This window comes from Pseudophryne corroboree, chromosome 2 (genome assembly GCF_028390025.1).
Source record: "Pseudophryne corroboree isolate aPseCor3 chromosome 2, aPseCor3.hap2, whole genome shotgun sequence".
Lineage (NCBI taxonomy): Eukaryota > Metazoa > Chordata > Amphibia > Anura > Myobatrachidae > Pseudophryne > Pseudophryne corroboree.
Genome location: NC_086445.1, coordinates 238928159 through 238953816, shown reverse-complemented (window position 1 = coordinate 238953816; position 25658 = coordinate 238928159). Strand labels below are relative to the sequence as shown.

At 44.2% G+C, this 25658-nt stretch overlaps 1 protein-coding gene and 1 long non-coding RNA gene across 6 annotated transcripts in view; one reads left to right on the top strand and one right to left on the bottom strand.

Annotated features, from left to right (window-relative positions):
- Nucleotides 1-25658, top strand: part of RBMS2 (RNA binding motif single stranded interacting protein 2) — a 159824-nt gene that overhangs the window by 34763 nt on the left and 99403 nt on the right. The window contains exon 1 of one of the 5 annotated variants that reach the window (XM_063952550.1): nucleotides 16938-17377. The exons of the other annotated variants lie outside the window; for them this stretch is intronic. Coding sequence (XP_063808620.1) covers nucleotides 17333-17377 — 45 coding nt within the window. The 5' untranslated portion in view covers nucleotides 16938-17332. Of the gene's footprint in view, nucleotides 1-16937; nucleotides 17378-25658 lie in introns of those variants that run through there. 5 annotated transcript variants of the gene reach the window in all.
- LOC135012509 (uncharacterized) overlaps nucleotides 1-25658 on the bottom strand; it is a 68302-nt gene that overhangs the window by 35762 nt on the left and 6882 nt on the right. The gene's annotated exons all lie outside the window — the stretch shown is intronic.

Genomic DNA, 25658 nt, shown 5'->3' with positions numbered 1-25658 from the left:
CTCCTTCCAGCGTATTACCATACAGGGCTTCTACGGTCTGAATTTGGATCTGCCCAAGCTGCCAACTGCTGTACCCAGGCTGCATAGATCCACAGTTCTCACCGATTCACTTGCTTTTCATTGGCATATCTGTCTGTGTACCATCTTATCCAAATGTCCTGTTTTGGTTAGTGAGACATTTTATAGTACTGTAGTAACGATTATGTTTTGTTTATGTGTTGTCAGTAAGTTTCTTTTGTAGTTCACTATATTTAGCAGAGTAACATTTATATGCCATTTATTTTTGGTAACTAACATTGTCATTTATTTTTGGTAACTAACATAACTGCAGTGATAGACTGGGAATGAATCTTACTACTATTATAAGTTCAGGAGGAAATGTGTTTCATCAAAGTGAAGGTAAATCATTTATGCTGCATTCAGATCGCAAATGCCGGATCCTACCCGGTAAGAGAAACGTGTACTTACCGGGTGGGATCCGGCATTTGCGCTCCGTTGCTGGCTTTCCGACCTGGCAATATACCGGGTCGGTTGCCATAGCAGCGGAGGGCGCAGCAGCAGCAGGGGCGGGGGTGGAGGCGGCGCTGGGAGATGAGCTCATCTCCTGCGCCGCCTCTCCCTATGCTGTGAATGGGAGCCGTGTCGCATCGGAACGGCTCCCATTCACACTGCGCCTGACCCGGTAATCAACCCGGTAATAACCCTTCTTTTTTACCGGGTTGAATTACCGGGTCAGGCGACCCGCTAATTCTGAAAAGGAGCTTTCACATCGCACACTGACCCGTTTCGACACGGCAATATGCCGTGTCGATACCGGGTTTTTAGTGCGATGTGAAAGGGGTATTACTGACCTGCTGGGGCTTTTGTGTACCTTCATTTTGGTGAGCACAAAAAGAATTTAGATTAAACTATATGGACTGGAGATGGATGTCTGACAATTGTTATCAGATGGGCAGATCTTGATTAGTATGGCCATTTATATGTTTGGCCAAATTGGAAAGGTGTCAGATTGGGTCGACCAATATTAGATCGACAGTCACTAGGTCAACCCCATATGGTCAACATGTACATGGTAGACAGGGTCAAAAGGTTGACAGTGCAAAGGGAGAGATGGAAATGGTCGACACACAAAAGGTCAACAAAGTTTTTTTTTTTGTTTCTCTGGGTGTCGTTTGTATGTTTAACCACATGTGACCCCAATTAGCATACCACATCCCCTTGCATGGCTTGCTACTCTCACCATCCAAGCGCAGTCCACGTGGATAGTAAAGTATAAAAGAGTTGTAGAAAAAAAAATGGAAAAACGCCCTAAAAAAATGTGTGTCGACCATATGCGTGTCAACCATTGTCATGTCAAACTTTTGTACCTGACGACGTAATGCATGTTGACCGTATAAGGTCAACCTATTGACTGTCGTCCTATCATCTGGATACCAAATGGAACTGTGATCTTGTCGCTCAGCTATCAGTGTGGAGAGCTTTATTGTCCGATCACCTCTGACAGAAGGTACCAGGACACAGTGGTATGAATAATGCTTCTGAAGGTGCAGCTGCTACATTCTTATCTTGCAGTTCATAATCCTGCTTCAATTAATAGTATTATAGTTATTGTTATTTGTCACTTTACCTTATCTCACCCTGTGCTTTCACAGAATCAATAATTATTAGCTGAGGAAAGCGTGACCTCAGACACAAAGAAGCAGCTAGAGTCAAACATCCTGAAGGCTTTATTATGTGTACAACAAGGTAGCAGTCAGTTACAGCTTTACCACACTATGGTCTATGTACTAAGATTGGAGAGAGATAAAGTGGATGGAGCTAAAGTACCAACCAAGCAGCTCCTGTCAGTTTTCAAACACAGCCTGTAACATGGCAGTTAGGAGCTGATTTTAGTTTCTCTCTGTCCACTTTATCTCTCTCCAAGGCTTAGTACATAAACCCCTAAAAGTCTTCCCTGACCAGCCACTAGCTGGGATCTAGCTTTAACCTAACAACAATACCATCGTTAAACTTAAGACGGGGGGGGGGGGTTATAAGTCGGGGGAGAGGTACACAGCTGATGAGCTAGGGGACCCCTTAATCCTGCACAGTTTGTGCGGTGTGTATCTAAGTAGAGGGAGAAAAGGGACATGCACATACTCGTACTTAATGAAACAACCAGACAATGGACCTGATACGGAGGTGGATGCTTCTTCTGGTGGTCATCCATCTGCAACTTTGTGCATATGCTGATACAAAGCTCTTCCCTGGTGTACATATGATTGTGCAAGGACTGAGACGCCCACCATCAGCATCCGTAGGCGCTGTAATAACGCTTGGTACATCTTGAGATGCCACCATTGGTCGCACCATCAAATCTTGCACCAGCCCTATGGCAAGTACAGATTTACCGTCTAAGTATGTCCTCCTCTTGTGTGTATGCACACACTTGTGACACTCGCATAACACGCCCATTACAAGGACCATCACTGTGCATCTGTTACTCACCTCTCAGTCACAGCCCAGGAACTCCCAGCACTTTCCCACAACATCTCTGATACCATGCGTCTCAATCACAGCAGCGCCTCTGTGTGCGCACTCTGTGTGACCGAAGCGCCGTAGAAGGCTTTTGGGCTTTTTTCACACACTAGCAGTAGTAAATGGTTAATCAACTCTGTGAACATCAGCATTGCGTGCGACTCTGAATAAAGCCCAATAGGTCCAATTCATTTTACCAGCAGACTTACACAGTCACTATTTATACTGCCCCTGAGATTCAGATTCATGTGTATATAATAAAGGTATTCACTGTCACTGAATCTGATTTTCAGTACTCATAGAGGTAAATGTAATAGCCTCCCTTTTAAATGATTGCCACTTTAAAGCATCTGTCAGACTCGCCAAGAGTTCGTTGACGCATGCAAGCCGCAGGCTATAACATTTACTCCATAGGGGGGGTATCCAATCGGGCACAAGGTTTTGACTGCAAAAAACCTTGCAGATCTCACACCCAATTTTGGTTTACTGCGGGTATGCACACTAATGATATCCGTGGCACCCAATAATAAAAAAAATGCTTTCTGGGTTTCTGCGTAGAAAACCCCACAGTGCGAGAAAAAAAAAAAAAAAAGCATGATACTTACCAGTATGGTGGTCTCTGCAGCTCCCAGTGGTCTCTCCTCCATCTTTCTACTGGGGAGGGGGCGGCTGGGAGGGGAGGTGGCTACTGGGGGATGTAGTTCTCCCCACTGCTGCATCCAGACATACAAGGCAGGCGCTCCCACACACATACTGGGGTCACACACACACAAACACTCACACATACTTACCACACACGCTCCTGCAGTAGACCAGATCCTGTCAGGCTGGAGGAAGAAGACACTGCTTCGGAAGGTGAGTAATTAATGACTACTTAAGCTAATTGGAAACTTCCAATTGCTTAATCAGTCATTAGAGAAGGTGTTGCAAGGGTGCCAGAGTAAGTCCCGCTGATTTTTCCTAAAAATAACAATTTTAGGAAAATCAGACTTGCTCTGGTAGTGACTGAAAAAATATAGAAATCACTGTGTCTCATTTTCTTTCCTGCAAATGAACAGAAAACACACGCGCACAAGTGAATATGCCCCATAGAGTGAGTGTCTTGGTTTCCCGAGGGTCTGCGCTGTAAGACACTGAAGGATAAATACTGAGCCCTGACAAGTCTGAGAGGACAGACCCTTTCTTTCACCTCTGCTCCCAGTGCTCCTCAGACTCTGGCTGCTGAAATTAAGAACCCAGAGGAGAAGGCAGACAGTGGTAAGGATGGCTATACAGATTTTACACAGGCAGGGGTCATGACCTCACTTGATCAGCTTCTGTGTTAGAGACACATGGCTCAGTGGTAGTGTTGACCATCGATGGTAGATGGTTCTAAAACATTAGGGGGCAGAAGCCATCAATATTTATTTTTCTCCACACATGCAGATGGTGCATGCACAAAACACCGCTGTGAATCGTCCACCATAGGCATCAGACCATCGATGGATGGTTGATGGCCAACCCTACATGAATATCTGATCTGAGGGGAGGGTTGTTAGATCCTGGTAAAAGTAAATGCCATTTTAAAGCTATCAAGTACATCCTGTAAAATGATATCTAGAAGCTCTTTGGTTGCTGTGGTCAAGATCTCCAAATGGCTTCTTTAGAAGGTTTGACACATCTCCCTATTGTTATTTTTCTGCTATGTTTCAAAAAAACTCATCCCTTCTATAGCTGATATTATGAGTATTTAATAATTTTTTACTTTGCTTTACTTCTTCCTTTAAGCTTACTGGAATGATTTCCGGGAGGTGAAGGAGAGTAACTTGCAGCTAGCACACACTTCTTAATGTGATATGAAGGTGCGCATGCTGCCTTCTACCTGGCTACTGTAGTGACCACTCAGAAGCCAGTGCCCAGCAGTGCTCTTGCATCCCCTCATCTGGGGCAGAAGTATAATCAGCTGCTTGGAAGCTCTTGGAGAATGTGGCAAAGTGGCGAGTACTGAACATTTGCTAGAAGTGTATCACTTCTTGGTGAGTAGTACTACAAGTAAGGGGCACCCTGGTAAGCAGTAGTAATACCGAAACTAAGGGACATCTTTATAGCCAACTACCCAACTAATGGGCATCATCATGGGTATATGCAACTAATGGGTATTTTGGTGGGCATTACTGAAGTTGATAAGCATACTCGGAGCCACCATCAGGAGGGTACTGAAGGCACAGCTGTCCCAGGTCTGGCCTCTCTGACAGAGAGGGGAGGGTCCAGTCCGCTCATGCTGTCATCGGCCTGCCGCTGTCTGTCCCCGTCCGTCCACCTGCAGCTCTCTATTGAAAATGTCCCTCTCAAAATGGGCGCGCCTCAGAGGAGACAGTTATTAAAGATACTAGAGGTGCTCTAGTATCTTTAATAACTGTCTCCTCTGAGACGGTGGCCATTTTGGGAGGGATGTTTGCAATTGTTTGGATCAGGTTGGCATATGGATATATAATATTTTTTAATATATATTTTTATATTTTTATTTAGTTTTTAATATATATTTATTTATTTAAAAAAAAAATTGAGAGGGGGTGGGGCTGCCTATTTTGTCAGTCCTTGGCCCCACAGTTCCTGATGGTAGCGCTGGGCATACTGATGTGCACTACTGCAGATGAGAACCATCCTGGTGAACATTGCTACAGATCTTGGTCATATATATTTGTGCATTACTCTTTGTGACAGGCATCGAATTATGCATAGCTGCTAATGATAATTATCTTAAAAAGCTGTAATTTTACAGGGGGGGGGGGGGCATCTAATTGGATATTGGGCCTAATTCAGACCTGATCGCTGTTGTGTGAAATCGCACAGTGGCCGATTATCGAATGACTGCGCATGCATATGCACAGCGGCAATTATCTGATCGCAGCCCTGTGCAAAAAACGCAGAGGAGCGTTCAGGTCTGAATTAGGCCCATTATGTCTACACATGGGCATCTGATTATCGTTATTGATGGGCATTACTACTAATGGGCATTTTATCTGGAAAGAACTATCCAATGTCATATTACTTTGCAGGGCATTATATAACAGGCATATTGTGGGTCATTATTCCTGGCATATTGCATTTTATTGAGAGCTGTCATTGCAGATTGCATTATCTTGAGAATTAATAACTGTATTAGATCTCACCTGGTATGGTTATTGTTATTAGGTCCTGCTGGGTCAGCATTATCACATGGTAAATCATGTTAGTATTTACCAGTGATGCACGGTATTATATTGCTGGGTATTTTTACACAGAGGTTTGATGCTCATCCCTATGCACTGGGAAACTAGAAAAAAAAAAAGGAGGACAGTAGGTGGAGCAGCCATGTCTTCCCAACGTATGGAAAGGATAGTATGTGTTTTATGTGTTTAACGTGAAGTAGGTGTATATACTGTATTTGTGTTGGTATTTACTATGCTTTGACTTCAGTTATCCCTACAAAGGTTTTTTCTAATGCCTTTTGTGCACCATGTAATTCCAAGCCTCAAGATACATAAGGACATATAGTACAAGATTCTTGCTTGTGTCAATCAAGTATTAATCATAGCCCGGAAAAGGGTGTTTGAATTGTTCTTTTTATGTCACAGGCAAGGGAAGGAGACAATAATTATCATTATCCTTTAATTGGAGAGGCAACATATTAAATAGCATTGTACACTGTTTAAAAATCCAATAATTGACATTGTACAATAAGATGCAATAGGAGGTAGTGATGGTGCTATCCATATGATCTCACAATCTAAAAGGTGTAAGGAAAACTTGACAGTGCAGCTAGAGATACTGCTTCTCATATTACGGATATCAGTATTACGTACAATAGCTGGCAATTCCACACACAAAGGTCATGCTGAAGAAATATGGCAATAACAGAGTTGTATAATGCGGATTTTGGACAAATTCATCCTCTAATAATTCTCGTTCATTTTAACCAAAAACCTGCTAAATTACATTATAAGCAACTTTTACATAAAATATATTTAACTGTATTGCTACAAAATTCAGATGCAATCAAATAATTACTGAATGAAAGAATTAATTATAATAGTGATATACCAAATTATATCTTAGAAAGAACTATGTACAATAAACATTTAGCAAAATTGTTGCCCTTTGCATGACCAGATATGTCTGGTAATATCAGCTGTGGCCCTTATACACATTTCCTTATAACTCCCACAGGAATGACCTCTTTTCACACCCCGGGGTCTCCTCTCCCTTTCTCTCTCTGTGTTTCCTATCTACTAATTGCTATTGATTAGTTTGAGCCATTACATTTCCTCATTCCTCATCCCCCCTCCTATGTGCTTCACGAGTGCATGACTAAGAGCAGATGCTAATGTTCTGTTGCCCCATGAAATTTTGGCCTCTATGAAACACAAGTGGTTTATGGTGAAAAATCTGCTAATACTTGAAAGCAGCAGATCACAACAATTGTACACATATAAGGCATCGTGTGATTGTATATCGCTTTTGAGGAAAAGGCTACCATATAGGGATTATTGCATTCCGCATAGTTACACCATATGTTAATAAAAGGTGCTTTAGCCAAATCCTTAGAAAGGCATCTTATATAAGAGCATTAAGAGATCTTCGTTACACATATTTGCGCAAATGTGTGAATAAGCCCCAAAGCCGCATCAAGGCGTCTCTGTATATTTGGGGTCCCTAGCGCTATATCTGAGTGCAGGGTGTGGCACCCCAAAACACCAGCATAAGCCAGAAAGCCCAGTGTTTATATCTGGTAACGGTTATCAGTCAGGGTGCTGGGGGAAACAAATGCCTTTTTTTCTTGCTTAGAAATACCCCTCCCTTTCGAGCACCTGAATGATATCACTAAGCTAATTGAGCATCTACCAATATATATATGTTTGTTGTGAGAGGCAGAGAGGTTCCTGCATTAGGAGGAGGTGCAGGCCCTGACATGCCACATGGAGCATTATGGGGTTGCTCCAAGGTAGGTAGCTCTTAGCTTAGACATATTGTAGTAAGGAGCCATTATCATGTGGCTCCTTGCTGGTTAATCTTAGACCCAGATTGGGGTAATGGAGGTGTGAGGTGTGGTGCCTCTGGACTGGCTGAGCTGGATGGCCTTAGTGTGGCATACCTTTACATTCTATTAACACTTTTCACTTATTAATTTTTTAACACTATTTCTCTATTTTAATTGCATTTCATTTTTGTATCACTTTCTCTATAGCTTTGGCTTCCTAAATACTAATTTATTAACACTATAGTTTTTTCACTGGTATGCTACGCTGGGCTTTCTGGCTTATGCTGGTGTTTTAGGGTGCCACACCCTGCACTTAGATATAGCGCTAGGGACCCCAAATATACAGAGACGCCTTGATGCGGCTTTGGGGCTTATTCACACATTTGCGCAAATATGTGTAACGAAGATCTCTGAATTCTATTATCATGTGGAATTTATATCTGGTTACGGTTATCATTCAGGGTGCTGGGGGAAACAAATGCCTTTTTTTCTTGCTTAGAAATACCCCTCCCTTTCGAGCACCTGAATGATATCACTAAGCTAATTGAGCATCTACCAATATATATATATATATATATATATATATATATATATAAGAGCATTAAGTAAAGATTCATATAAAATCACCATCGGACAATTTATAACGTAACCGATACCGATAGGCACAATACCTAACCTGGCTGCGGACCAGCTTGTGAAAACTAAACACTGGCAAGGTAGTTTAAATTCGGTGGATTCCAGCTGGTAGAATTTTCCATGAACGCTTTAGTAGAGATCTGGTTACCCTAACCCGCCTCCCTAATTGTAAGGGTCACCTATATATGCTATAAATACATGCCCATGGGCTATGTCATATAACAGGATGCATGTGCGTATGTGTGTGTGTGTGTGTGTGTGTGTGTGTGTGTGTGTGTGTGTGTGGTGGGGCGAGGGGGGGGGTACAAAGGAAACTTTAGTAGGCTGCATCTGGCCTGTAGCCTAATGATTGGCAGCCCTACCCTAATCTATACATATTGCTTTTTTGATAATGACAGTGTCATGAGGCGTTTAGAAAATGGTTTTGTTCAGTATTAGTAAAAAGGTGGCATTGGAATGTTTTAATCCAAACACAGTTCTCAGTTTAAAATAAACCACATTGCCTGGAGGTGAGTTGTGAAAGGAAGAAGTGGGTGTGACTTTTTTTTATAGTAAGGAAACAGACATAAACTATACCTGTTTGAAATGTAGCAGATCTTATGTCCCATACACACTAGACGAGAATGTAAAAGATCTCGCTCAGAAGGGCCAATCTGAGCGAGATCTTTTACTTTCTCGTCCAGTGTGTACACTCAATGTCATTAATGATGCGCACTCCTGCGCATCGTTAACGACCTCCTCACTCGTCTTACATGTCTTACATGTACAGCCATGCTCTGAACTATATTTATAAGAACACAACCAATCCAGTTACTAGCACAGGTGTCCGAACAGGAGGGGCAAGGGCCGGCTTGGACCCCCCCAAATATTTGAGAGGCGCCAGTGTACTGGGTCAGTGTCAGGACAGAGATAGTCCCCTTTCCGACTGCTCAACCTCCTCCCTCCGCACAGACCCTCTTCACTTCCTCCCCCCTGATCCAGCTCCAGCCCCTACAGTGTGTGGCTAGTAACTGTGTGGACCAGCCCTTCACCTTACTCACCTCCCACTTCATATGTCCCCCACCCCCCTCTTCTCCCTCAGCTCACTCTTCATCCTTTCCCGACCCCCTTCCTCGCGGCAATCCCAAATAGCAACAATTCGAAATTCTTTAAAACTCAATAAATAATAAATGGGCCCCTTATTGTGGTCTAATGCACTATTACCTCTATTCTTCATAGAGTCCTTTGTGCTGTTTTTAACATAAGTGTATGCATATGTGTGTTTGGATGGATAGATAGATAGATAGATAGATAGATAGATAGATAGATAGATAGATAGATAGATAGATAGATAGATCGATCTACCATCAGGTAGGTGGTATGGTGAGGAAACTGAACTGTACTGTACTGGTGGTACAAGGTGCTGATAGGTGTTGTAATATGCACAACAGCAGCCACTTGGGAGAGAGGTATACCAACCTCTGAATTGAACAATGCAAAAATCACATACCCAATTGGCGCTTAGAAATGCATACAACAATTTTATCAAAATAATTAAGTATTTATTAAAATAGTAATAGCACAAAATATGCTCACCCCCCAGGGGTATTCAAATTTACATAATACAGCACAATATTAAGACAGCAGATATTTGCTACATGTATATAATAAGATGCTAAAACATTCCGCTGTTGCAACAATGTATCTACAGTATGTTACAAGTATAATATATTTACCAGGTAAGATAACACGCCGATATGTGTTGGCAATGGATGAACGGTCAGCAGCTGGAGGTGGTGATGTCCTATCTCCACTGTCCACAGCAGGGACAGAGCTGTCCATTCCTGCGGCGAGTGCCGCTTCTGGACTGTGCAGTGGATCTCGTGTGCAGTGGAGCTGGCCGGGCAGGGAGACACAGGCGTGCTCAGACGGGCATCGCCGGAGGGGGGAGAGTTTTCACTCCCCCGCTTCGGCAAACAAGATGATAATACATCTTGTCGATGTCCTCTCCTGCTTCGCCTTGGTAATAAAGCGAAGCGGGAAGTGTTATAGCTGCACGATCCATGCCGCTATAATACATTTACCTCCTGATCCCCAGGGAAACCAGCCAGCACATATATCACGTAAAAGATAACATGTATGTTTACATGTGCTAAGCGGTTCCCCCCTGCACTATATGGTCATCGCTGCAGCCGCTGCTGATTGCGGCGCCCTGATTACTAGTAATTAGAAACATCATTGGTAGGTTAAGGTCTCTGTCTTGGCAATGTCATTATTTAATAGTGAGTTTGATTCACACTTTCCAATGCTCCTGGAATTTCCAGGAATTTTCCCAAATTTGGGGGCATATTTTCCCAGAAGTCAGGACAGATCACAGATACCGGCCACTTTCATGAAGTGGGTGGGCAGGGGCGTATTCAGGTGAATCGCTAAGAATCTCATCATCATCGACCTGCCAACCCACGACATACAGTAGTACCACTAATCATATCCCTCCCCCCAAATATGATTTGATTCAGCCCACAAAATGGGCACTCCACTGTGGAGTTGATTAATTTGCTCAGAAGGATCCAACATACAGTACCTGTAGCTGCGCAGAATATCAAACATTATGGGACAGAAATACTGTTTGTTTTTACTCACACTTCTGTCCTTGGCGGTCGTGTCTTTGGTCTAGCGGCTCTAGGCCCATCCCTTGCATTGTGGCTGTGCTATCTGTCCGCAGTGTGACAGTTCCTGGCTGGAAAATCCATGATGCATTAGTCTTCTTACTAAAATATCTATCTATCTATCTATCTATCTATCTATCTATCTATCTATCTATCTATCTATCTATCTATCTATCTCAACTCTACACCATTCTGAGCTGGGGATTACTCTGTAACAACCATGGATGTGTCTTGTGTGATTCATATCTCTTTAGAATTCTGGTAAATAAGTATTTTCAGGAGTTGAGGTAATGATGAAATGTTTGCAGTTAACCCAGCTAATACACCGTGATCCGGTGTCACAATCGTTTATACAACACAGTGTTATTAGGTCAGCAGCACAAACTCTGTCATACAGCTCAGCTGAAATATGTGAGCTCCACAGGTCATTAATGAAGTGCAATAGCTTTCACGGATATAAACTGTAGTTTAATAGGACTAGCCAATTTGCCACACTCAATGTTCCTAAAAGTAATCACACCCAGCCAATAAGATTTAGGAGTTACAGATCAGTATGATTTGACATAAATAAACAAGTGGGAGTAATCGTAGGTCTCAATACCGACAAATGGCTCTGTACAGTAAGCGGATATATTGTACTGTGGTTGAAGTAAACTGGTATACAAGCTGGTATGTGGGTGGTTGTTAAGGCGACCACACTTAGGTCACCAGTCAAAAGGTCGAGCACTATTGGTCGGCAAGCATTAGGTCAAAATGGACAAAAGGTCGACGTGGCAAAGGTAAACACAGGAAAAAGTCGACATGAGTTTTTCACTGTTTTTTTTAAAATCATCTTTGTAACTTTTCCATATTTTATGATCCACGTAGACTACGATTGGGAATAGTAACCTGCCCGAAGCTTCGCTCGCCATGCGAAGGGACATGGTGCACTAATTCCTGCTGATTTTATGGAGTAAACAACACCAAGAAAAGTCAAAACACTCATGTCGACCTTTAGCCGTGTCTACGTTTTCGACCTTTAGTCGATGTTGCCTTTTTCCTGTGTCGACCTAGTGTATGTCGACCAATAGTGTTCAACCTAGTGATTGTCAACCTAGTTAGGATCAGCCCAATGATCCATACCCATACAACTCACCAGCAGGTGATCAATTGTTACAATTCATTTGTCTTCAATGCTGGAAGCATAGTGACTGTGTTATTTGCATACTGTATGTCTCAGTACATTTTGGTCTCCAAAAAAATGACTGCTGCTCACTAATAAATATACACTCAGACGTAGAATTCAATTCACATAAAACTGATGTTCTGGTAAAACTTTATTATCCTTAGCAAATTGAATAAACCTGGCACTCTAATATGCCATAGGCAGGGACTTTAGTATTATAGCCAGTTTTCTGCATACTGAATTTTATTCTAAGGGGCAGATTTATAATTTCTCAGAGAAAGGTAAAGCCCTGTCTATTGGTGGTTGCCCATCTCTGACTTTATGCAGATGTCGCTATAAACTCCTTCCCTCGTACATGTTTGGTCGAATGTGCAAGTACTAAGACGCCCACTTTTAATGTCCACGGATGTTGTAATACCGATTTGTATGTCCTTAGATGCCACCATCAGTCGCACCATCTAAACTTGCACCATGGCAGGCGAATCTTCTCCATCTGACCATGGCCTCATATACCTGCAGCTGTGCTTCTGGGAATGCAGCCACTTGCGCTAACGGCCCATGACACACCCAAATATATACCCACTGAAAGGACCATTTTTGTGTACACTACTAACCACCACCCATGAGAGTTGGGTGACATTGAGCCATAATTTTTATGCTTTTTAACACTCACGCCAAAATTCAATTAGCCGTGGCAGATTACTGCGGACTAATTGATCCCCTGGGGCTATCTAATTAGCCCTGAATTAAGGCGTTATCGGGATTGTTTTTCACCTCCCTCAGCGGTGCTTGACGGGTGCCGCAATCCTGTTAATGCATGAATCCGTGAACTTTTCATGGATTCTGTTAATGCCCGTTCCCCCATGTTAACGCCTGTTAACACGGTACTTTAACGGGCGTTAACAAGACTATCGGGTGAAATCGGGAGTCTAATTGATCAGAGGCTACCACCTGTTTTTACGAGCAGAAATTTGTCTAAACTAGTGTAGCAATGTTTTCTGGCTTGCAAACAGCATCGCAGATGGCACTTAGGTCAGATTATGCCGGTTACCACGATTAAACACCCGTCTTAAGGTGTGGTAACCGGCATCTCCCGACTAAGTGCAGGGCGCGATGGGGACAAATGAATAACTCTAGGACCTTCCTCCCAGCGCTATTCATATCAGGCCCCCTTAAATGTTAAAAAATATCTAAAATTAGGGCTAAAATTTAACCCAATCAAAATCCCTATAGTTTCAGGGACTTGCAGGTCCCTGCCATTTGGGTACTTTTAATCTTTTATATATAGACACACACACACACACACACACACACACACACACACACACACACACACCGACTAAACTGCTCCTCCTAATCCTGGCAGATGCACTTTGAAAATACAAACCTTTCAGGACTGGGATGAGCAGGGCAGAGAATGAGAGCTCCTTATTGGGTGTAATTTATCCCCACTTGCAATGCTGCCTTACTATTGAAAGAGCAACAGTGAGAGTAATCTGGGTACACACTAGACAATATGTCACCCTACCCGGCGGATTGGAGCGGTATATCGGGTACATAGTCTTGTGTGTACCCATGATATGCACACTCCGCGGGTCACTAACAATGTCCCTGGTTGTCCCCGCAGCATGGCTGACTGGGGAAGTCGCTACCGATGACATGCTGTATTCTACAGCATGTCGCGTGGCTCCTGGCATTTGCAAATGTGTATGTACTTGCCACATGCTAAGTCCTGTTGCCCGTTAGATCAGCTGGGTATCCACATGGTTCGGGATCCGGTCTTTAAGTCGACAGTAAGTAGGTCGACCACTAGTGGTCGATAGTAAGTAGGTCGACATTGTTTATAGGTCGACAGGGACTCTAGGTCAACATGTTCTAGGTCAAAATGACAAAAGGTCAACATGAGTTTTTCAATTATTTTTTTTAAAAACTTTTTAATACTTTACGATCCACGTGGATTACAATTGGGAAGTTGAGAACGGTAACCTGTGCCGGGCGCAGCGGTAGCAGAGCGAGGCACCTTGCCCGAAGCTCGCGAGCCATGCGAGGAGACACGGTGCACTAATTGGGGTTCCCGGTCACTGTACGGAGAAAACGACACCAAAAATGTAAAAAAAATATAATGTCGACCTTTTCTCATGTCGACCTAGAGTCCCTGTTGACATAGAAACCATGTCGACATACTTACTGTCGACCAATAGTGGTCGAACTAAACAGTGTCAACCTAAGTCTAATCTACCTAACATACCACACCTCATGGCACAGTGGGTACCCAGTTTAGGGTGATATTCTAATCAACAACCAATCAACTTACTCTATTGTCTCCTCCAGTAGGTAAGAGCACTCCAGTCACTTCTAAGAGCAGCCACCTCTAAACACGACAGAGCCAGCTAATCTGTTAGTAAAGCATTCAGTAGCTGTGGGAGGGGCAGTCATCTGGTCTGTTCTTCATATGCATTCAATATTGTAATTATAAATTACTATAAAAGTATTATCATCATTTTTATTTTTTTATTTAGGATGAACTCCACGCATAACTTACCATCTTTATTTATTTATCCACCTGTACCAATTCTTTTTCAACAAGTATGCAAATAGCCATGTTTCTTATTCCTACTATCAATTAATCACTTGGACTCCAGGCAACGTTTTCTGTAAAAATTGTAATTGGATTTCCTCCCACTTTGATCTCACCAAACAAATACAAAATAAAACAACAGGTTAGCAGCAATGTATGCTAACAAACAAAATATCCGGGCTGCCGGAGGTGCAGGATATTCTTAACAGGACAAACATGCTTAGCCATGCCCTTAAGTTAGAGTGACCATAATACCCCTTTTACCTGGGACGCTCATGGATTACACAGGTTCTGTGGCTGGCTGACTTCAAGCCTACATTTCATCTGGTTTTAATCAGCCACAGAACCTGTGTAATCCATGAGCGTCCCAGGTAAAAGGAATAATATGGTCACTCTATCTAAGTACCACATTTCTAATAGCGACCCAGTTAATGGCTCAGGGAGAGACAATCTAGACGCATGCTTACTAGGTCCTTTACTTCAGCAGGCGTATTGTAAAATACTGATGGGGGACATATGCTCTCCATGCATGAATTGGGATCATTTTCCTCTAAAATAATGTTATTGCCACGACTTAACACAAAGTACTGGCACATTATCGAGTACTTTGTGTTAAATTAGTGGAAATAAATTTCACTTAAATCAATCATGGTTCCCTAAGATGGTGAATATATTGTATAGCCACGCCACTGTACCTATACCATTACATGTACATATATAATTATGTATATGTATGCTGATTAGTGTGTCTGGATTGCTGCTGTGTATGGTGCTGTAGAACTTTGCGGTGCTCTATAAATAAATATTGATAAGAATAGGACAGTACATATGGCGTAATGGTTAGCATTACTGCCTCACAGTACTGAGGTCATGGCCCTGTGTGGAGTTTGTATATTCTCCCCATGCTTGCGTGAGTTTCCCTGGGTACTCCGGTTTCCTCCCACACGCCAAAAATATACTGTTAGGCTAAATGGCTTCTAAGAAAATGAACCTTAGTGTGCATGTGGTAGGGAACATAAGGGGTTATTCAGAGATGGTCACAGATTTTGCTATCACAGCAAAATCTACAACCATACTACTTATGTGCTGGGGGCCGCCCCACGATGCGATTGTAATTCAAGTGTAATCGCATCGAATAGAGGTCGACCCCTGCCTACGCAGCATAGGCGCGCAGGAGGGGCACCACTGCCATGTTTTTTATTGCAGGAAACGCAGGCGACATCATCGGCCGGCCCCGAAAATGGACATGACACACCTGTGTTTCCTGTCCTCCTCCCCCCAATGCTGCACCGCCACCCCCAGATGCCCCCCGCTTATCAATCACGACACAATTGAATCCTTTATGACAGCCTGAGCATGTGAATTACGTACGCAGACGGCAAACCCCAGGGCTTTACAGTGAATGCAACGGCTGCGTTCAGCTCCGAATAAGGGCGATAGAATGTAAGCTCCACTGGGGCAGGGACTGATGTGAATGGCCAAAAAGATTCTCTGCAAAGTGCTGCGGAATATGTATGCGCTATATACATAACTGGTAATAAATAAATCATAAAAATAATAGTAGTAGTAGTAGTAGTAATAAGAACTACAGAACCAGCAGCTATTGACTATTAATAGCCTACCTGTCACCTATACAAGTGGGGGCAGATATTTTGTGGGATAAGTCAATATTTACACATATGGAGCATAATAATTCGCTTGGAACTAGCTCCTAGTTGGCTCAGGACATAAAATGGCTGCCTTCACTTTTAATCTGTGACACTTTAAAAGTCACTATGGTCTAAAACCTGGAGATTGTATTAATGTTTGCTACAGCAAAATACCTGGGCACACAAAGGCATGCACAAAATACTATATTCAAGCCCACATTGAGTCATAACATATGTTTTACATTACAAGCACATGGTATGTGTGAGCTACCGGTAGGTCCAACAAAAGAGTCCTATAACATTATCAGGGGCCTATGTGCTGAAAGTGAAACTAAGGATGCCCAGTTACTCGTTATCTATGTACCTTTCTACAATAATATGACTAGAGACAGCTGGTGATGTGATGGAGATCCCTGTAGCATGGCATTTACAGGCATCAGTGTGTGTTGTGTCCCCATTGCATTGGCAGTGCAGAAGCTGCCCGTTGTGTTACCAGATTTTGTGCATAAAAGTATTTTGTGTTTGTGCTGCTCGCTGCAAGTCAGGGATATGGGAAAGTGGTGATGGGAGGGAGGGATGTGGGACTGTGTGTCTCTGGCTCAGCTCCTGATCTGCTGATTAACTCCTGAGGTATGCCAGGAATCCCTGCACTGGAACAATGCGCCTCCCAGCAGCAGGACAAACCCACGTGGAAGGAGCCACAAAGGGGACGAGGAGGAGGAGGAGGTTCATCGCCCTCACTACTATCACCTCCAGAGTACACCCACACAGGCCCCGGTACCTCCGCACTGCCCGCCAGGCCCACCCCTGGCAGGATCTCAGAGGGCAGCATTGCTGCAACAGGCGTGGCCGGCCTCCTCCTGCAGGATCACCCGCTGTTGGGACAGGCCGCGCTGTGTGGGCAGGCGCTAGTGTAGGCAGACCCAGCCTCTCTCTTTTTTTTTGTTAATGAAAGTTCCAGGAACATCGTCTTCCTGCCCTGCCAGTTGATCCAATAGCGACAACAGCCCCCATCTGACCCTTACTACGATACCACTGACGGCGGGGGTAGAGGCATAGGACAGGCGCTGCTGGCAGTGCAGGGGGCATCTGGGCATTTCAAGGGGCACTGCCACCACCGTGGATTCTGTACAGCACAGGATGATCTTTTCCAGTGTGCCCATGAGGCTACCCACCGGGAAACTGGTGAGCACTCCGTACTGGCCCGTGGTGGGCACTGTTGGCATGGAGAGAGAGAGAGAGAGAGAGAGAGAGAGAGAGAGAGAGAGAGAGAGAGAGAGAGAGAGTGTGTGTGTGTGTGTGTGTGTGTGTGTGTGTGTGTGTGTGTGTGTGTGTGTGTGTGTGGCGGCTTTGTTGGCAAGGACGCAGAAGTGTGTGTAGAGTAGTAGACGGTGGGTGAGCAAGTGAGCATGTAACCCATTCATTCCCAGGACGTCCGACAGACACATTCCTGGGCACGTAGACAAGTGCTGAATGCTGTACAACTCTTGTCTCTAGCACAAAACAAGCAGACTCCTTTATATATATATATATATATATATATATATATATATATATATATATATATATATATATATTTATTTCTTTTGTCAATTTTAATATAGCAGTGACTGATATATCTACAGTATAAATCTGGTGTAATTGTAAGGTGTCTGTTAATATTATTGGGCACTGCTAAAAAAAATCCCCAAAAAGTATTGTGCAACCTTATATTGTGACCAGGAACCAGGAATATGTTGTATATTGCTAGCTTCACTATCTACTATACTATATATTATAATTGTTTTCTTGGGCCATTGTGAATACTGAGCTGTATTTCTTTTTTTGCACCATGTACGTACATTGGGGGAACAATGTGTGCAGTGTTTCAGTTGTGGCTGTATTGTGAGCCTGATTTGTCACAACACTTTCAGTGGCGTGCCACAGCTTGCGACTGCGACCCTGTACGCAGTTAAAATGGCTCCAGCGTCTTACTTGTGATGCCATGCTGCAAAACCATAGGGTTACTCAGCTGACATGTGCCTAGTGAGTGCATGCGCGATTACTTCTATCTACAGACCATGCACAGGACAATACGCAGCTTTCTAGCTGTGCATGCGGAAACCGTGGAATGCACTTTGCGACCTCCTGAGCCCACTGGGGAGGAGTTGCATTGCAGACCCATTGTAGGTAGAAGTTAACTAATGCCATCTGAAGATAGCAATTTTGGCAGTTTTTAATCAGGGCAGAATTCATTAATAAATAGGCCCCTAAATAACATACTGATGGTCTATGCCAGGCCTGGCCACCCTCTGGCTCTTAGCTGTTGTGAAACTACAACTCCCAGAAGGCCCTGCCACAGTTTTGCTATTATGGAATGCTAAAACTGTGGCAAGGCATGCTGGGATGTGTAGTTTCGCAACAACTGGAGAGCCGCAGGTTTGCCAGGCCTGCTCTAAGCATCTGTAGAATAATTACAAATCCATAGGTGATGCACTATTAGAATGTGTCCCCACCTATGATAGCATTCTTCTGAAAGTCATATATTCTAGTTATACCCATCACCTTTTCAGAAAATAAAATAGAAAAATTGATACGCAGTTCACTTTTACCACTTTAAAAAAAAAAAATATTGTAACTGGGTAATGATTATTCTCCTAAACATCTGTAGGCCCCAATAACTATTTAGACAGATAGTTGGATTGTTATAGTTTATTCAAGCATGACCTATTACTTATGATCCAAGTTTGTTCATGCATGTGTTATTTCCATCCTCCTTAGAGGCCATTTTGCTGATTAATGATAAATGTCCCAAGATAGTTACCAGTGGCAGCCCCTACGTTTAGACCTGGGGGGCTGCAGTATCAATTGTAGCCTTAGAAATACATTTATTTTCATATACTCATCGTGATTTGGTGTTCTAAAATGATTTTCCTTACTAAATGTCCTAAGATTAATATTCTACCTGTTGGCAACTGAACTTGAACACTTTCAAAGACTTTGGGGTATTTATATTTTAATATCACAATTTATTTTCAGTGTACTTCGCAGCAGGGATAATAATTTGTACATGATTATCTCCACTATGTTCTAAATGTACCTCAAAGGGCAAATGTACAGATGTAGCCACGCTTATCTAGCCTGCAGCAAGCAAGTATGCCCGTCACTAGGACGTGTGTGTGCGTCTACGCGCCCGTTGCATACTAAGGTGCAGCTTGGCGTACTAAGGCCATGCCGCATGTGCCCGTGCGGCCTTGCCGCAGGCTGGATGAGTTTGACTGCATCTGTACCAAGCCTTGGAGAGAGATAAAATAGATGGAGATAGTGGAGTAGCTGTTTGAAGAGTTGGTATGGGGGGGGGGGGGGAGATGTATCGGCGCACGTTATGTGCGTTGATTCCGCTCCCCCCCCCCATGTAGTGATGCGGCGGTGTGGTCTGCATGACAGGGGTGCTATGCTGATGTGCAGAGCAATGTAAGAATGGTCAGTTGCACTGACCGTTCCGACACCAGCAGCTATCAATTTCCACAGCTGCAGGTGTCATTGTCCTAACTACACAGCAGGGACAGTGCTGTCCCTGCCTGTGATGGCTGCCGGCGCCGGTCTGCATGCGAGATGTCGCGATAGTAGCGAGGTCTCGTGCATGCCCAGAGGAACTGGTCAAGCAGGGAGACACAGCGCATCAGCACTATGCTAATGTACTGTGTGCTCAGAATGGAATCACCAGAGGGGGGGGGGTTTCACTCACCCACTTCGGCAGACTTAGAGGTTACTACATCTTGACGATGTTCCTTCCTGCTTCGCCTTGGTAGTGAGGAGAAGCAGGAAGTGTTATAGCGGCACGATCCGTGCTGCTATAATACATCTCCCCCAAAGTACCAGCCAACCAGCTCCCATGTTACAGGCTGTGTTTGAGAAATGACAGTTAGGACCTGGTTAGTTAATAATTTATCTCTGTCAACTTTATCTCTCTCTCTCAGGCTTAGGGCCTAATTCAGACCTGATCGCTGTTGTGCGAATACGCAAGGAGGCCGATTATCGATCGAGTCCCAAATGCAAAAGAATTCAGCGTAATTTTATGATCGCTAGGCCTACGCCGGTTGATTGACAGGGAGCGGACATTTGGGGGTTGTAACTGGGCATTTTCTGGTAGTGTCAGGAAAAACGCAGGCATTCCCAAGCGTCACTCGAGGGTGTGTGACATCAACTCCGGCCCCCGATCAGCCTATTTCTTTCGCACTGTGGGAGTAGGTCCTGGGCTATGCACAGACTGCAAAAAACATTAAATGGTGAGTGAGTTGCAAACAGATTTGCAGCTGGCCGGCGTATGCAAAGCTTTTCGCGTGGCGTACGCAGACTTGCACGGGACGGGTAATCACTCTGTCTGGGCGGCGACTATCTGAACGCAAAACTCTGCAAATTTGCAGAAGAACGATCAGGTCTGAATTAGGTCCTTAGTACGTAGACCCCAAAGTGCCAGCCAATCAGCTCCTATCATTTTTCAAACCCAGCCTGCAACATGGCAGTTGGGTAAGCTGATCGGCTTGTACTTTCAGGTAGATGTAATATCTACCATTATGGGGGAGAAGTGGTATAAGTGCATGTTATGTGCACTGATACCGTTTCTCTCCCGTGTATTACTGTGCCAGTGTGTGCTAAATGACAGGGGCAATGTATGAACGGTCAAAGGCACCGCCTTCGAAAGCTGAAGGTGTCATTGCCCATTCACAGCCACTGAAGTAATAGCTGTGGCTGCCAGGCTACATGTAAGACCTCGCACATGTGCACTGGAGCCTGCTGGGAGAGAATACACAGCGCTTCAGCACTAGGCTGATGCACTGGGGTGGGGTGTGTCTATCAGGGATCGCCAGGGGAGGGGGGGGGGGTCCCTCCCGGGTTCCCTCCCCCAGTCCGGCACGAGATGTCCATACTAGTGCTTCCTGCTTTGCCTTGCTAAAGAGGCTAAGCAGAAAGAGTGTACTGGCACAATCTCTGCCAGTATAATACATCTACCCCATTATCTCTCTCCACTTTATCACTTTACAAGGCTTAGTACGTCTCCCCAGGGACAGCAGTAGCGATATCCTGTCATTGCAGGGGTATTGGAGGAGCCTTTCACATTTTTCAAAGACTCCTCCTGGGAAACAGACACTGCGCATGTACACAGTGGGGTCTATTCATGAAGCAGTGAAAAGTGTGGAGAAGTGAACCTGTAGAAAAGTTGCTCATTGCAGCCAATCAGCTACTCAGTACAATTGTACAGTATGCAAATTATAAATGTTACTTTAATGCTGATTGGTTGCCATGAGCAATTTCTGCACTGGCTCACTTCTCCACACTTTTCACTGCTTCATGAATAGACCCCAATATCTGTTACCGAAGCTGTATGGAGGCTGTGGGAGAATGATTGTAAGATCCCTCTCCTCCAATTATGCCTCCATAGACATAGCGGTTTTTACCGCCTTAGGATAATAATAATAAAGAATAATAAGAATAATGAGGACTGTGGTCTGCAGTGATATTGAGCCTTATGCAGGGGATTTCTATGAAACACTAGAAAGGAAATTACGCCTGATTTAGAACTGAGGTATAGATTAATGCAGCACATTGGCATTGAGTTATTTTGAATATTATTTACCCTGATTATGGTTCCACAGATCGGTTGATTAGTGCCAACTAATGGCTTGTATTTACGGGTGGGCGCAGGATTTTTAGCTGCATTTTGTTTGGAGTGCCATACTTATTCCACCTGGTTTACTGTAATGGCTAGTATGTCCAGGAACACGGTGACGGTTATCTTTAGAATGAAGCAAATATTCTATGTTACTGTATAGTGTAATGTCCCAGGTTTATGTATGCTCTGTCCAGTGCTGTGGAGGACTATGCACATCAATAAAGCCAAAAGCTTCTGTAATGTGTATTTGCCTTCATTGATTCTCTGTAAATGGATATCCGCCATTTATCAGTTTTGTTGCGTCCACTCCCTTCATAGTTACCAAAGAACTGGTGTTGGACCTCACTATTATCAAAGCTAGGGAAGAGGCTCCCAGACTGGATGACTCATCCCCCTCCCATGCAGAGGATTAACGCTTTTTATAAGTAGGGATCCATAAGTATATGCACACCTGGTTAGATTGGTGTTGCAGCATTCCATACAGATGCTGCGGTCACTCACGCGCCTCTGCTGCTGCGGTCACTCACGCGCCTCTGCTGCTGCGGTCACTCACGCGCCTCTGCTGCTGCGATCAGGTCTGAATTAGGCCCCAAGTTATTAATAGTAGAGTGCATGTTGTAGACCCAAGTTATGTACTATATCCTTTTTGCGTCTCCAGTCGGAGTGTCTTGGGATTTGGGTGTGTCCCTCATTACCGATACTAGTATAACACTAATAAGAGATGTTCACTTCAGCTTACATAGAAACTTGTGATGCTTTACTCTTAATTCTGGGCCTTAAAGAATCTGAGGAAATCATGTGATTTCTGAGAATTCCAAGGGTTTATGCAGAGAGAAGATTTCACTGCAACATGTTAATGCTGTGTACAAAACAAAGGACACTATTTTCTTACCATTGCTTTGGGGTTCTTCAAGAATTCTCAATATGTTCCTATTTTTGTACCTCCATGTCTGTATCTGCTTATCTTGTTATTCCTTACTATTGCAACAGTGATTTTAAAGATATTATTTAAGGAATTCAAGTCACGCCTTGCATGGATGTAATGTCTTTTGCTGAGAGTTGTAGTAATCCGAATCTGTTTTAGGGAAATTATAAAAATTACAATGATACAGAATGCTGGAGCCTTTATCTGTTTATCCCTATACGAACAACATTTTGGTTAAACGTAACATATTTAAAATGGACACGTACAGGGAGACAATGCAATGAAAGGCAAATTCCAGATAATAAAGACCAAGAAGTGTGTACATCTTTGATTAGTGGTTGCTGGGTGGAACCCCCTTCCACTAAATGAATGATGAGTAAATAAAACCCAACATGATGCGCTCTAGAACAATGAATGAGAAACCTGTTACTCTTTTCAATAATGTGAATGACATATATTGCACACTCCTGCGTACATTCAACTACTTCCTTGTATTAGTCAGCACGCTAAGTCATTGAAAACACTAGCTCAGTGACGCAAGACAGAATGTTACTTTATTTTTATATGTGCTGTTTTCTTGAATATTATTGTAATAATACTGTATGCTTTCCTTTTATCATCTGAAAGCGTAGACTAGGTGTTACCAAGACACAGATGATACCTGCTATATGCAGGCTATTGTGATTGTTTTAGGTTTAATTCGTTTTCCAAGGTCTTCCTATAAGAGACAAAACAACATTTTATTTATTTTTGCACATAGGGGGTAATTCAGACCTGATCGCTCACTAGCTGTTTTTTGCAGCCCTGCGTTCGCATAGTCGCCACCCACCGGGGAGTGTATTTTAGCTGTGCAAGTGTGCGATCACATGTGCAGCCGAGCGGTAAAAATAAAAATAAAACTTTGTGCAGTTTGAGTTGCGATCACTTCAGCCTGTCCGGGGACGGAATTGACGTCAGACACCCGCCCTGCAAATACATGGACATGCCTGCATTTTTCCAACCACTCTCTGAAAACGGTCAGTTGCCACCCACAAACGCCTTCTTCCTGTCAGTCTCCTTGCGATCGGCTGTGCGAATGGATTCTTCGTAAAACCCATCGCACAGCAACGATCCACTTTGTACCCGTGCAACGCGCCTGCTCATTGCAGGCGATCAGGTCTCAATAACCCCCATAGTCAGGATGCTGACATCACAGTAGCGGAAATTACTATTTTCTCTGACGTCCTAAGTGGATGCTGGGACTACGTAAGGACCATGGGGAATAGCGGCTCCGCAGGAGACTGGGCACAACTAAAGAAAGCTTTAGGACTACCTGGTGTGCACTGGCTCCTCCCACTATGACCCTCCTCCAGACCTCAGTTAGAATCTTGTGCCCGGCTGAGCTGGATGCACACTAGGGGCTCTCCTGAGCTCCTAGAAAGAAAGTATATTTTAGTTTTTTTATTTTACAGTGAGATCTGCTGGCAACAGACTCACTGCAGCGAGGGACTAAGGGGAGAAGAAGCGAACCTACCCAACTGGTGGTAGCTTGGGCTTCTTAGGCTACTGGACACCATTAGGTCCAGAGGGATCGACCACAGGACCCGACCTCGATGTTCGGTCCCGGAGCCGCGCCGCCGGCCCCCTTACAGAGCCAGAAGCAAGAAGTGTTCCGGAAAATCGGCGGCAGAAGACTTCTGTCTTCAACAAGGTAGCGCACAGCACTGCAGCTGTGCGCCATTGCTCCTCATGCACACCTCACACTCCGGTCACTGATGGGTGCAGGGCGCTGGGGGGGGGGGGGGGGGGCGCCCTGAGGGCAATATAAACACCTTGGCTGGCAAATCATCACAATATATAGTCCCAGGGCTATATATGTGATAAATTACCCCTGCCAGAATCCATGAAAAAAGTGGGAGAAAAGTCAGCCGAAAAAGGGGCGGGGCTATCTCCCTCAGCACACTGGCGCCATTTTTTCTTCACAGTGCAGCTGGAAGACAGCTCCCCAGGCTCTCCCCTGTAGTTTTCTGGCTCAAAGGGTTAAAAAGAGGGGGGGCACCAAATTTAGGCGCAATATGTGTATACAAGCAGCTATTGGGGGAAAAATCACTCAGTTATAGTGTTAATCCCTGCATTATATAGCGCTCTGGTGTGTGCTGGCATACTCTCTCTCTGTCTCCCCAAAGGACTTAGTGGGGTCCTGTCCTCAGTCAGAGCATTCCCTGTGTGTGTGTGGTGTGTCGGTACGGCTGTGTCGACATGTTGGATGAGGAAGGTTACGTGGAGGCGGAGCAGAGGCTGATAAATGGGATGTCGCCCCCTGTGGGTCCGACCCCAGAGTGGATGGATAGGTGGAAGGTATTAACCGACAATGTCAACTCCTTACATAAAAGGCTGGTTGACGTAACAGCTGTGGGACAGCCGGCTACTCAGCCCGCACCTGCCCAGGCGTCTCAAAGGCCATCAGGGGCTCAAAAAACGCCCGTTACCTCAGATGGCAGACACAGATGTCGACACGGAGTCTGACTCCAGTGTCGACGAGGTTGAGACATATACACAATCCACTAGGAACATCCGTTGCATGATCTCAGCAATGAAAAATGTGTTTCACATTTCTGACATTAACCCAAGTACCACATAAAAGGGGTTTTATGTTTGGGGAGAAAAAGCAGCCAGTGTTTTGTTCCCCCATCAGATGAGTGAATGAAGTGTGTAAAGAAGCGTGGTTTCCCCCGATAAGAAACTGGTAATTTCTAAAAAGTTACTGCTGGCGTACCCTTTCCTGCCAGAGGATAGGTCACATTGGGAGATATCCCCTAGGGTGGATAAGGCGCTCACACGTTTGTCAAAAAAGGTGGCACTGCCGTCTTAGGATACGGCCACTTTGAAGGAGCCTGCTGATAAAAAGC